Below are 15,036 nucleotides of genomic sequence, written 5' to 3'. Positions count from 1 at the left end.
AGCTTTAGAGGGTGGACATTATGGCATTATCCCCCATTGAGGTCCATCCTCTCCCCAGCTCCACCACCCAAATCCCCAGGAATTCCCGGGCCCAGAGTTGGCAATCCTAACTGGAACAGACCAAAAAAATTATTTGAATTAAAATTTCTATATAAAACAATGTCCATATCATTTGCTCCTTTAATCAGTTCTTACTTGCTCTTCTTTGTCAAAGCAGAGATGAAGAGAACAGCCAGATTTTGGCTCTTACCTGGCGAAAAAGGAAGCTGCCACTGAGGTGCCAGTTGATGTGTCACTGGTAGCACATGTGGCTTGGGAACCAGGGAAGCTGTACAAGGAAGGTTTATCTGCGTTGTAGTGGTTCAGCACAGCTTCAGTCAGACCCTCTCGGCCAGTCTCAGTTATCAACTGGGAGATCTAAAGATAAAAAAAGATATAACAAGTTCACTGGATGTCTTTTCAGTCCACTCCACTGTATTTGGGGGGATGGGAAGAGGAGTATTACATTCATCACACTTTTGTGACCTTTTAAACACATTTATGGTCTCAACAACTGAAGCACTTTGGCTCGGACTTCACCTCATTTTCATTAAAAGTAATGAGCTAAAATAACCTTCTGACATTTTAAGTTTCCATTATAGCTCTGATGTTCCTTCTGTTTGGAGGAGAAAGTGTAAACCATTATCCTTGCTCCATTTGAGCACAGTGGGGAACCTGAAGACATTAGTCAAAGCCTATTTATTAAAGGAAATCTCCACAAACATTAGAGAGTGACAAAATGTGGCCTTGCTTGATGCAAACTGAAATGTGGGCTTGATGATCAGGAGTATGATGTGTCTGAAATACATTAAAAAGATGTGATTATGATTAGCTGAATGTGTACTTCACATATTGTGGGCTATAATTCCTTAAAATAATATATCAAAAGGTGAAGATCATATAGTAAGGCTTTTATTATCTGAAAATGCTCCCAGTTACACATATCATCTTCATACGTATGAAATATCACTGCCTGCATCTGCCTTTCTTTTCTGCCCCTTCCCTCATGCAGGCAACGTTGTCTGCACTGATATAATTATTCCATATAATATAAGTGATTTTCGTTTAAACACTAGGCAATAAAAGTAACACTTTTAAAGTGAAAGTTGGTTGGGTTTATGATGGCATTCAATTCTTGATTAATTCTGTCACACTGATTTGGATCAGCTGCTTAATAAACCTATATTCTTTTACATGGCCAGGCTTCAGCATTTTGATGACTCTCCTGTTCAGAGAAGGAACTGTTGGCCTCCTCTCACCAAAGTAGGCAATCTCGGACCCTGGAAACTAAACTTAAGCTGTCACCTTAAATGTGACACATTTGACTGAAGACCACTGAACGTAAGAACTAGTATACAAGAAGGGAATTTTCATTTACGAAATGGTTTTTTAAAAAAAAATTTACACTATAGTCCACCTTTCTCACTGAGTCTCAAAGTGGATTACATAATAGAAAACTGACACAGAGCTAGAAAACTATACTAAAACAAACATAAGCAAATTCATAGAACATATTAATGTGGAACTATCCAATAGAAGTATATTTGCAGCAACAGACAGTACACAGTAATAGTCTACAGACCTATCGTTTTACCAGTGCATCTCTCTGAACCATTTCCTTAAGTATAGCCCTATTACCTGTGTAAAAAGCCCTCTTGAATAATTCAATTTTGCATAGTTTGCAGGAAGCCAGGAGAGTGGGAGCTTTCCTGACCTCTTCAGAAAGGCCATTCCATATGATGGGTGCTACCCCAGAAAATGCACGTGTACGGCTGGCTGTTGTTTTTGCACCTGCAGAAGGCTGTGTTCAGATGAGTGAAGCTGCAGTGGTGGGGCACAGGGAGAGAAGCAGTCCCATAAAGACAAAGGACCATGACCTCAGAGGGCTTTGGTAGCCAAATTGAACCGAGCATGGAAACTGACAAGAAGCCAATGGAGTGACGGCAGAATGGGAGTAATATGCATGCTCTGCCTTTTGCACCAACTGGAGTCTCCACGTTGCCTTCAAGGGGAGATCTATGTAAGTGTGCATTGTAGTTGTCTAGTCTCAATGTTATCATGGTATGGATGCAGGTGGCCAGTTCGGCCGTGTCAAGTGAGGGAGCCGTCTTCCTGACTAAACTGAACTTTTTAATCAAATAATGTTATCGACAATTACCAATAGTAATTCAGTATAGACACTGTTTACAGAAGCAATAAAGGGAGGGAGGAATTACTATGGTTTTTTATCTTGTTTGCTCTTAGCCTCTCACTCATCTTGGCCTCTTATACTACTTCTGCTGAGATAACATATGTGCCTCTCTCCTCTGTTGAAGCTGTTTGCCTATACAACAACAAAGGTTGGGATGAGTCACTGTCACAACACCCCCATGTGGCTATCTTTAGGTATATGCCTATGCTTAGAAATACTCACTTTGAGCATACAGCGCCATCATGCTTTCAAGATTTCCTTACAACACTGAGGTCTAGAAGCTTACTTTAAAATTCTCAGGATTCTCAAGCTTTTAACAAACAACCTAAAATCACATTTTTTTCCTAATCAGGTCATTTGGAATCAGTATTTATATGGCATCTTTCTTTCGTACATTTATCAGCATTATTTCAGTAACTCTTATAATACTGTAAGGCCTGCCAGTTTATTAAGGAAATGTTACAAATGAAGCTGATAGTGGGTTGTCTATGACTACAAAATGAACTGACAATTGAGCTGGGAATCCTGAGCTCATACTTATCTTTATAACTGCTACACTGCACGCCATCTCTCAATATGACTAACTAAATATTTCATTTTAACACAGTTCTTTTGTGGCTTTTCTAGCTAGAAGTTCTGCGCTCCATCCTATAGCATTATGTTGGCAATGAAGCACAGATGATATGAGGTATTCTGGATTTATCATGAGTCTTCATAATAAATAAGTTTCATTTTCCACATGCTTCCATATCTAAAAATGAATCTTCTGATGTCACATGAAAATGTTCTGTTGATTTAAAAAAAATCTAGCTTAGTACTCAGATCACACTTTGAGCTGAATACTAAAAAATAGGTAGCCCTATTTGTCCACAGAAATCTCAAAACAAAATCCATGTAATTCCTTTTACTAAGACCAACCAAAATAACACACTGTGCAAGCTTTTGATTTCTCCAGAATGCTTCATTAGGATGGATGTTTAAAAAACAAAAAAATGGGGAAGAAAAACACATCCTTCAGGCCATGTTATTATCTTTTCCTCTGCTTAGCTAAGGATGCTTAGCAGATTTCACTGGGAACAGAAGGAGCTAGCTGGTATCAGACTGTGCTCTTGGCATGCAGGGATGAAGAAGCAAAAATGGAAGCCATCCAGTTAAAATACAACCGATAGTTGATCAACTTCTCTCATATGCCAAGATGGGTAGCTGTGTTAGTCTGTTTGTAGCAGTAGAAAAGAGCAAGAGCCCAGTAGCATCTATAAGACTAACAAAATGTGTGGTAGGGTATGAGCTTTGCTAAAATGACATAATGCAAATGTCTACTATTTACATTATGATGGGAAGTGTTCTGTCTGGCCAGCATCAACGGGCCCTTAAGAATTCAATTAAGGAGCAAAAAGAAAATTGGACTATCTCTGTGTACCTACAATATTGTTGTGGTTGTTGTGTGCTGTGCTGCTATTATAACTCATCCTTCTGCTATCCTGAAACTCAACATAGCTTTCTCAAGATTCCTGGGAAGACTCCCACCCAGGCACTGACCAGACACAGAGCTGCTTAGTTTCAGCTGCATTGCAGCTATCTCCCTGTTCTGAAGAGTCTCAAAGGGAACTGATAGTATGTTCAGGGACATACTAGTCATTAAAGAAGTCAGCCCTTCCTAGTCATTAAAGAAGTAAGGCTGATTGCTCAAAAAGTGACAATAATCCTCACTCATATATATGAATTCTTTTATAATAATATAATAATAATGACCAAGCTCTATTATCTTCCAAAACAGAAAGCTTCACAATGTATGAACATATGAAATAAATAGCTTAAAATGGCATAGAAAGACAAGTTAAGGGCCACAGCTACAATCCTGCTATGCTGTAGAAGCAAGATGCGAAATGATGCTGGTGAAACATCACCACTGTAAAGCATTCCTATCAGCCCTTCTTCCACCCGACAATCACTATGCAACACACCAACCATGTTAGCCTTGCAGGTAAGGCAAGGGCAAATAGGCAGAGACAGTGGAAGAACACAGCAGCTTGACTATACCCAGTACACACACACATCCCTAATCCACACAGAACACAAGTGAACTCTCTGGGAAAGGATGCAACATCCCCCCTATCAGAAGCCTCCCATGACAAGAAGCATGCATTTAGAACTCAGAGGTTTCCAAGGAGAGTGGATAAAGTTCTTCTGGTGATGCCATGGTCTACACATATATAAGGCTACTAAACATTGCACAATATTTTATTTTATTTTATTTCATTTCATTTATACCCTGCCTTTCTCCCCAATGGGGACCCAAAGCAGCTTACATCTCCTCCATTTTTTCTTACATCAACTTTGTGAGATAGGATAGGCTAAGAGAGTGTGACTGGCCCAAGGTCACTCAGTGATCTTCTGTGGCAGATTGGGGACTTGAACCTGGTTCTCCCAAATCCTAGTTCCTCATTCTAGCCACAACACCATGCTATACGTATTCTATGGGAAAAGACACATTATTTAATTAAGAATGGCAGTACAACAGCAAGTTCACAGCAGGCTGCATCTTGAGTTATCCAAAAACTCAATGAGAAAAGAAAAGCAATTAAATGTAGGAAACTTGGACCTAAATCTCACCTCAGGGAGAGATGAAGCTTCAACAAGGCAGAATATTCCTATGGGGATGTGGGTTGACTGCAAACCCACAACATTTACTTGTAAAGATGTTTTTGTGCTGGGAAATAACCATGTGCGTGCATGTGTGTGTGAGAGAGAGGAAGGGTGAGAGATGAAGTTTATACCTGGCTAGACACACTGGGAGTAATCTGAGCCCAAGCCTCAGTCCCTTGGGTGAAGGACATGACCTGTGTGCTGAACAAAATAGTCTGGTATGTTGCAGTTTGGCATGCGTGCCAGGGTTGCCTAGCCCTGGCTTTAGAATCGTTTCAAAATTCTGTACAACCTTTTCCAGTTGTCACTGACTGAGGAGAATAGGCTGGGTCCAGCCATGTTTTTTGCTCAATTTTGCCCAGCATTCATCCTTACTACAACCCCTATCCCACCTGGCTTTTATCATGTAGGTCTCATCCTCAGCTTAACATTTTTGGTAGTCAAAGAGGGCCTTTCCTTTTTCACCACTAGAAAAGCTGGTTGGATCCTGCCTAATATTTATTATTTTTATCATTTTTTCACTGTTTAGTACTTAGCTTATTTACTCAAATGGAAAATGACCCCGAAGGTAACATGCCACCCCCTTTATATGCTAAAATATGTATTACTAGGCAAAACTGTAACAAATCTCTATGACTAGATATTTAAAAGTGCTTTAATTTAATATTATTCAACTGGAGCCTTTGATATACGGGAAAACAAATTGCATAAGAAAGGCCCATAAGCACCACTGCTGCTGCAGAGACATCATCATCGAACATTTCTCAGCCAGGCATCTTGAGAACTGCTACAACAACTTGTAAAACTTTTGCCTGTGGTATTTATTATAGTTAGATATTTCACTTATCCACAAGTAAGCAGCCAGACATTAGAGTCAGGAGGACCCTGTAAGAAGTTGAGATCTTACTATAACTGCTCCCACATCACAAAAAGCAATCTGTAAGCCGTTGACCTTTCACTTCCCTGCTGACAGGAACAGCACCAGAAACTACCCAAGTGTGTCAGTGTGCAGCCTCTGCTGAAATGGCATTGCTGAGCTAGAGAACAGCCTCCTTCTAACCTCCAGCAAGATCACAACCAATATAAAGAACTAGTGCCTCTTCATATGGGCACATTTTAAACAGTGTCATTACTCTTTATTTAAAAGATATATGACAAACTATTACTGCAGACAGTGTGGCAGGAAGAAAATTGTATCATGAAAAGACAGCAGAGAACAAGGGGATGTTATTCTCTACATTTTTCTGCATTAATTTGAAAGAACAGAAAGGAAGCTCCTTCTCCACTTTTTTGTAAACTGGGGGGATTCATTATACCAGAAATACCATTTTATTACAAAAAGGGAAACGGCTAGATCTTTGATTCACATGACTGAGGATGAATCAATGCAGCCAAACATTCAAAATGGGCACCACAAATTCTTCACCACTACCACCCTCCCTTCAGGGAAAACAAAACATTTATTTGTTCACTTGCTCCATTTATACCCCGTCTTTCTCCCCAATGGGGATCCAAAGTGGTTTACATAATTTTCTATCCTCCACTTTACCCTTATAACAACCTAGTGAGGTAGGTGGTCCCTATTTAGTCATGAAGCTGTCCAAATTACTTTGGGCAAGTTGCTTGGTAACTCTCAGAACAACCAACTTACAGAATTTTTGCATCAAAGGGAGGCAGAAAATATAGCCCTGAGCTCTTCAAAAGACAGATCACACATGTAACAAATAAGACACCAATCCTTTCTGAAAGAATATAGCTCTCCAATCCAAGTAACAATTGATTAGGACTCTGAAATGGAAGAAAGATGTTTCCAGGCATTAGCTGCCTCTTGATTAAACAACTAAGTAAATTGTTGTTTTGGCCATAATCTCTGTATCATGGTAGTACACAGTACAGATCAATCTTCGATCTAGCATACATGACAATTTTCATGTTTTTACTTTATTTAATTAGATTTTTAAAATACAAACACAAAATGAAAAACCTAAAATATAGTCTATTTCATAATCCTAACTATAGAAAGCAACAAAGATGCATTATGATGGCAGTTTTTATTTGAAATGTCTTATTAGAATAGTGTTTAAGTGATCAAAGATGGAATAAAATACTGTTCAGTCTCAGATAGCCATAAATTATATTAACAGTTCCCATATCACCCCAAACTTTTTAGTTATTAACATTCTATTTGGTTTTTAAAAAATATTTTAACAGTATTACAAATTAGCCTCTCTCTCTCTTTCTTGTTCTCTGCTCCCTCCCTCATTTCCCTTTCAGCGATTACATGAAGGTTACCTTCTTCAAACACTTTGTTGGGTTTATACAAAGCAAATTAATGAGTGTATAAACTAGCAAATAAATGATAAACATAATGCAAGAAAATCACATCCATGATAGCCTAATACAGTTTAGAAAGCTTTTCCATATTTTAAAGTCTCGATTTTTCTTGTCTCTGTTTATAATAACGAATTCAGCATGTAGCTAATTTAGTTATTTGCATCCTCCAGTTCTTTACAAAGAAAGGATGAGGATCCTTCCACCATTGTAACACCGATCATTTTGCTATCAGCTTGACTTATGTATCCACTTTGCCTCATGCAGTGTCGTTTTCCATATTGCAGTTACAATTTCCAGTATTAATGTTCTAACAGTACATAAGCATTTAGAGTTTTGTTTCAGATTAATTCCAACCTTGCTACAGATTCCACAGAAAATATATTTCAAGCGAAGTAATCTAGTGTGTGTGATATATATAAAGCTAAAGGACATTCTTACCTTCCTGAAGTCTTGGTTGTGCCCTAGCAACCATAATGAATTATATACAACTGCTATCTTATGACAACAGTTGTGCTATTTCAGCCAAAATGCATAGTTTCTGCTGCTTCCATGTATTTTTCTGTTCTTTTCTCTACCGTAACCTTGTGGCAACCTAATTTACCAGCTCTGATCAATAAATAATCATAAAACAGCACCATACAACCATTTTACAACAAACCATGAAGTCATCAAATTACATGGAAGCCATAAAACCTTATTCTCCAAATACCATCTGGAATAATGATGTTTTCCAGTCTTTATGGAAAAACAAAAGGAATCTCCCTGAAGAGGCTTTCTCTACCTCTTCAGGGAGTTAATTCCAGAATGAATGTGCTGCTGCTGAGAAAGGAACAGTTCTTCCCTAAACTGATTCTACCAGGTGGCTTGACAGAAATGCCAACAAGGCATTTTATCTTGATCTCAATAAATACATGGGCACATGGTTCTTCAGTGTAAGGGTCCCAAGGCCATGAAAGGTTTTAAAGGTTAAAACAAATATTTGGACCTGAAACAAAGCTAGAGCAAAATGATAACCAGTGTAATTGGTACTGAATATGCATGCCAGTATGGTCCAGTGGCTAATGTGTTGGACGATCTCAGTGACCCTAGTTCATATCTCCACTTTGCCATGAAAGCTTGCTGGGTGACCTTAGGCTAGTCATGCACTCTCAGTCTATCCTACCTCAAAGGGTTCTTGTGATGATAAAATGGAGGAGAGGAGAAAGATGTAAGCCACTTCAGGTGTTCCCACTGGGGAGAAAGGTGGAGTATAAATTAGGTTAAATTAAATAAGTTAAATTCAGTACGAGGTTACGGTTAGCAAACGGGCAGCAACATTTTAGCTTGATTGAAACTGCTACATAGTCTTCAAGGACAGCTCCACACAGATTACATTGCAGTAGTCAAGTCTGCAAGTTAGAAAAGCATGAATAAGCTTAAGCGAGATCAGTTTAGATGGGATGAGATTCTGCAGGCCAGATGCAAATGAAAGAAGGCATTTGCAGCAACAGCTCGCACCTGTTTCTCAAGAAGCAGACCAGAATTTAAGACCCTAGGCTCTTCACCTGATCCAGCAGGGCACTGATACTTCCCCAGTGGCTCTGGAGCCACATGGGGCTCTTCATCCAGCCACTTGTGGCTCTTCTAAGCACTGTTCTCCAGTGTGGCACTTGAAGAAGGAAGCAGTGAACTGTATCAAATGTCATCAAAAGGCAAGAGAATCAACAGGGTATTATTTGCTTTATTCATCATCATAATAATAACATTCGATTTATATACCACCCATCAGGATGACTCAAAGTCATCCATGAAACCACTCAAAGTGGTTTACAAAGTATGTCATTATTATCCCCACAACAAAACACCCTGTAGATGCACAACCTTCACTAAGCCTGTTAATGCCATTTGCACCATATAACCAGGTCTGAAGCCAGACTGGAAAAGCTCTGCCAATATGGGCTTGACCACGTAGCTCCCCCTCCCACCAGTTTGAAACAGGTTTCTGTTGTTGTTGCTAATTAACAAACCACTGCTTGTTTTAAAATGTGAGGGAAATTACCCTCAATTAAGGAAGCATTGCATCCATATAGGCTAATTGTAAGGCTAGTGCCCTGGGCAAAAAAATACACGACACACCATCTTTGAATGAAAACAGGCCACAACTTTATTGGTTACAGACACTGGAGCATTTGTGCAGCATGGAGCAATGGTTCCACTACATTGAATTGCCTCTTGCCACTCAACTGCATGCATTTCCCAGCATGCTTTCTGGGCACAATGGGATGGCAAGCATATAGCATCTATCCAGGCATGACCCTGGTGGTGCCTGCCACCCAGGGTGAAACCTTACAGCCCACACAGGCACGTACCCTTTGGCTTCTCCCAGATCCTAATCAGTACAACTCATGCCAGTGGATCCAGCCCAGTGCCTCGAAATCACTGCCAAGTTGTGAAAAGCAACCTCAGCCGCAGCTGAGACCAAGAGAAGGAGGGAGACCATCAGTCTGCTTCCACCACTCAAAATACTGACCCAGGCCAACCATGTTTAGTTTCCAGGATCTGACGTGACCAGGCTACCTGGAAAAACAGGGTTTCTCACCTGTAACTGTTGATCGTCGAGTCTCTTCTGTGCAGACACACATTGGGACTGCGCAGGCGCAGGCCAGCCGCGGAGAAGATTCTTTTAGCTTCTAGAAATGTGACGGGGACGTTCGGGCCCACCGCGCATGCGCGCCGGTGTTCACGCCAATTTCGAAGTACAAGTACCCGAACGTCCCCGGCATTCCCTCAGTTCACCTGAGCCGCCTGAGAAACAATGGAGAAACCAAGCACTCACAGCGGGGCAGGTGGGAGGGAATGTGTGTCTGCACAGAAGAGACTCGACGATCAACAGTTACAGGTGAGAAACCCTGTTTATCGTCGTCGTCCTTCTGTGCAGCCCCACATTGGGAGAATAGCTAGCATCTCACCAATGGGGGCGGGTGTGAGTGTCTATGAGAACAGAGAGTGCAGAACAGCCGTGCCAACAGCGGATTCACGGCGTGCATTCACGTCTATGGAATAATGTTTAATGAAAGTGTCAGCGGTAGACCACGTTGCAGCTTGGCAGACGTCTTGGAGTGGCACTCCTCGCAGGAAGGCAGCAGAGGCAGCTTGTGCTCGAGTAGAATGAGCAGTAATCGACAACGGGCACCCAACTCCAGCTTGCTGATAACAAAGTTTAATTGCAGACACAATCCAGCGAGAAATGGACTGGGCAGAAGCTGGCGAGCCCTTGCGAGGGCCAGAGTAACATAAAAACAAGGCAGGAGACTTCCTGAAACACTTGGTGCGATGTAAATAAAACAATAAAGCACGTTTCACATCCAATGTGTGTAGAGTACGTTCCTCTGGGGAAGAGGGTGTAGGAAAAAAGGAAGGAAGGACCACCTTTTGACGCAGGTGAAATTTTGAAACCACCTTGGGCAGGAACTGCATACTAGTGTGGAGCATGACCGTACCGGGGAAAAATTGCAGGAAGGGGGGGTCACACCTCAGAGCAGACAACTCCCCAACCCGCCTGGAGGAAGTGACTGCAACCAAAAAGGCCACCTTCTGTGTGAGCAGAGGCAAGGGACAGGTAGACAGGGGCTCAAAAGGGGAGAGCATCAGACGGGAGAGCACCAGGGTCAGGCTCCACTGAGGAATAGGATGGGCCCTAGGAGGAAAGGACTTTAGTAGGCCCTTCAGGAACTGTTTGGACAGCCAATGTGCAAACACAGTCCTCCCATCAATCTGCTCATGGAAGGCAGAGATAGCAGCCATGTGCACCTTAACACTGGAGAACGCCAGGCCCTGGGAGCACAGGTCCAGGAGGTACTCCAGAATGACAGGCAGCGGGCAAGTGAAAGGGGAAACCCCTTTGGGGGCTAACCACCTAGAGAAACGAGACCACTTCCTCTGGTAGGACAACCTGGTAGATGGTTTTCGGGCATTCAGAATCACATTAAGCACCCTAGTAGAGAGGCCTAGTCTGGGGCGCAGAGGAGCCAGGCAGTCAGATTTAGCACTGCCACATCGTGATGCCACACTCCGTCCCTGAGTAGCAGGTCTGGGGCGTGTGGCAGCGGGAGACACCGCCCCTGTGACAGGGAAAGTAAAAGGGGGAACCAATCCTGGCGAGGCCACCGAGGGGCAATCAGGATACAATGGGTTCGGAAGGCCCTGACCCTGGAGAGGACCTTGTGAAGGAGCGGGAAGGGCGGGAAGGCGTAAAAGAGCCCTGGAGACCAGGGTATCTGGAAGGCATCCCCCAGTGAACGATGGCCAATCCCGGCCCGGGAGCAAAACAGCGGGGCTTGTCTGTTGTGGGCTGTGGCAAAGAGGTCGACCAAAGGCGTGCCCCATGTGCGGAAAACCTTGTGGAGATAAACCGTGTTGAGGGACCACTCGTGCTGGGGCAAAAACACCCTGCTCAGCGTGTCTGCTGCCGTGTTGTTCTCCCCCGCAATATGAATGGCCCTGGGCAGGACGTTGTTGGCAATGGCCCAAGTCCAGAGTGTAGTCGCCTCCTTGCAGAGCTTGAGCGAGACCGTTCCTCCCTGCTTGTTGAGGTAATAGCAGGCTGTGGTATTGTCCGACAGGACCTGAACCCTCCTGTTCCGAATGACATCTGCAAAAGAAGCAAGGGAGTAACGGATCGCTCTAAGCTCTAACAGGTTAATGTGCATGCCCATTTCAAGGGAGGACCAAACACCTTGAGCAGACAGGTGTCCACAACGCCCTCCCCAGCCTAGATTGGAAGCGTCCGTGAAGACGGTGACCTCCGGCAGGAAGGGACCAAAAGGACAACCCTTGGACAAATTCTCAGGGTCAGTCCACCACACCAATGTCCGCTGTATCACCCTCGGGACGGAAAACCCATGGTGTTGACTCATAGTGAGGGGGTTGAAAACCCGAACAAACCAATTTTGTAGAGGCCTCATGCGCAGGCGTGCAAAACACACCACCCCTGTGGAGGAGGCCATAAGACCTAACAACGTTTGAATCAGGAGGGCAGTTTGGAACCGGTTATGCACGAAGTGGCGGGCCAGGGAGGACAGCCTGCTCAAGCGGTCCGGGGGTAGATAAGCCCGGCCCAGCAGAGAGTCAAAGTGGACCCCAATGAATCTAATGCTCGTACCAGGGGACAGGACCGACTTCCCCAAATTGACCACTAGCCCCAGACCGTCTAGGACGGACAAGGTGAGGGCGATAGAGGCCCGGAGGGAGTCAGAGGAGGGACCCACCAGGAGCCAATCATCCAAATAGGGATAAACAAAACAGCCACTAGACCGTAGATGTGCCACCACGGTGGCCATACATTTAGTGAACACCCTGGGCGCCGAGGCCAGGCCAAAGGGCAAGGCCGTGTACTCATAGACAGCGCCTCCACAGGTAAAACGGAGATATTTCCTGTGGCCCTCAAAGATGGAAATGTGGAAGTAGGCGTCTTTGAGATCCAAAATGGCCATCCAGACGCCGGACTCTAAGAGTTCCAACACCCGGGACAGGGTAAGCATCCTAAACTTCTCCACCTTCAAGTAGGTATTAAGGGCCCGAAGGTCCAAAATGGGACGAGACCCCCCATCTTTCTTATCCACAAGAAAGTATCTTGAGTAAAACCCCCAAGGGGAAGTAGAGACATTGACCACCCGGACAGCACCTTTGGCAACCAACTCCAAAACATTATTTTGTAACACAACATTACAACAAGAAGCACAACGGGGTGGGTGCGAAAGAGGGGGTGCAGTGGTAAACGACAACTTATAACCACGGGCCACAACAGAGAGGACCCAGGTATCCGTAGTAATGAGTTGCCAACGGGGCAAGAAAGGCCGTAGCCTGTCCAAGAACAGGACATTAACAGCGTCCTTGGAGACCAACTGGGAAGCGTCCTGGTCTAGTCAGAAGACCGTGGGCTTCTGCGCTGAAGTCGAGGGCTTGGGCGAAGGAGGCTGCTGTCGTCCCTTGGACCGGCCGGAGCGTCTCGAAGAGTGGCGCTGCTGGCCAGAGTAGGAACGGTGGCCATAGGATTGACCGGAGGGGAACCGTCCTTGGCGCTGGTGGAACTGCTGGTAGGGGGACTGATAGGACCGGAACCTGCCGTACCGATATCTCGGACCCGTCTGCGGAACCGAAGGCGCAACCCCGAGCGACTTGGCCGTCTGCTGGTTCTTCTTCATAAGAGAAAGGGACTAATCCGTTTTCTCTGAGAAGAGCTGAGGACCTTCAAACGGAAAATCCTCGACCTTGGCCTTCTTCTCGGGGGGCAGGGCAGTAGATCGAAGCCAGGCGTGCCGACGCAAGAGCACTGAGGATGCCATCGCACGCGCCGCGGAGTCGGCAGCGTCCTTGCCAGCCGTCATCTGTTGCTTCGACAAACGGAAAGCCTCAGCCTGGAGAGCCTTGACCAAGTGACGGCGATCGTCGGGGAGGTCAGAGAGGTAGGACGACAGACGCTTCCACAAGAAAAGATTGTAAGAGCCCATTATTACTTGGAAATGGGCGATCCGGAACCCCAGGGAAGCCGAAGAATACACCTTCCGACCAATTCCATCCAGCTTCCTCCCCTCCCGATCCGATGGAGCCGAAGAGGAGCCCCGTCGGAACCGAGCCTGACCCTCCTCGGCCACGATGGAAGAGGGCTTCGGATGGGCAAAGAGGTAAGGGCAATCTTCCTGTTTGAGGCGATAATATTTCTCAACCTTCTTGGCCGTAGGCGGTACAGAAGCAGGGGTCTGCCAGAGTGCCAGGGCATTGTCGATGAGATCCTCGACAGGAGGAAACGCCACCGAGGCAGGAGAGCCCGAATACAACGGCTCCAACAGCTTACTCTTGGGTTTGGAGGTCGTGGAGGCGACGTCGAGCTCCAGTGCTGCGGCCATTCGGACCATCTGCTCTGCAAACACCCTGTAATCGTCATTAGGGGACGATGAGCGGAGCTCCCCCACAGCATCATCAGGGGAAGGGTCAGAGGCCGCGTCCGACGAGTACTCAGACGGAGACGCCAAGCCCTCATCATCCTCAGAGTCGGAGAAAGCTGCTGGGGTCTGCGTCGGAACCGACGGGCGGTCAGCCGGAACCGAGGTAGAAGGCTGGGGTGCCGAAAGATGGCGACGCGGCTGAGTGGCAGGCGGAGCTGGAGGCAGAGTGGAGGGCGCCGGAACCGTGGCCAGGGGCACCGAAGGACCAGGCAGAAAGGGAGCGGACTGCTGAATCCAAGCCACAAAATCCTGCCAGGAGGCCACGTTCCCTAGGCCCGGGACAGGCTGCCAAGGAGGCAGAGCAGCAGGCAACGGAACGGACCGGTGAAACGGTGCTGGAACCGAGAAGACTGGCTGCGATGGAATGGAGACCTCCGCCGGAACCGGAGCACACGGCAGAGAGCGCTCAAACTCCTGGAACGCGTCCGAAAATCCACGGATCGACTCGCAGTCGTCGGGAATCACCGGAGGAGGTGTGTGAGGAGGCGACGGGGTATGGAGGAGACTCCGGACGTCCTCAGGAGGAGGGGCCGGTCCAGGAGAGGAACCAGCCAACGAGGCCGGGGCCGGCGACAGAGCACGGCGCTTGGCCTTTGACTTGGCCTTTGCCTTCTTCGGCGGGGGCTCCGAAGAAGCCTCGGTGGCCACAGGTTTCGAAGAAGGCTTCGAAGAAGCACGTTTCTTCGCCTTTCGACTGGACGGAGCACTCACGGAACCAGAGGCGATCGAACCGTCCGGAGCGGACGCCTCCGTCGGAGCCGAGACGAGCAGTTCCGACGAGTGATGAGGAGCCGGCGAGGGGGCGACAGAGCTGGGCTTGCTCCCGGACGACCCAGAGGCTTT

At 45.8% G+C, this 15,036-nt stretch overlaps 1 protein-coding gene across 1 annotated transcript in view; it reads right to left on the bottom strand.

The window, feature by feature from the left end:
• KIF26B (kinesin family member 26B) overlaps nt 1–15,036 on the bottom strand; it is a 665,930-nt gene that overhangs the window by 415,419 nt on the left and 235,475 nt on the right. The window contains exon 4 of the mRNA XM_054994402.1: nt 251–417. Within this exon, the coding sequence (XP_054850377.1) occupies nt 251–417 (167 nt within the window). The remainder of the gene's footprint in view (nt 1–250; nt 418–15,036) is intronic.

Source organism: Eublepharis macularius, chromosome 1 (assembly GCF_028583425.1).
Source record: "Eublepharis macularius isolate TG4126 chromosome 1, MPM_Emac_v1.0, whole genome shotgun sequence".
Classification (NCBI taxonomy): Eukaryota; Metazoa; Chordata; class Lepidosauria; order Squamata; family Eublepharidae; genus Eublepharis; species Eublepharis macularius.
Note: the sequence above shows the minus strand (reverse complement) of the source record. Positions and strands in the feature narration are given on the sequence as shown.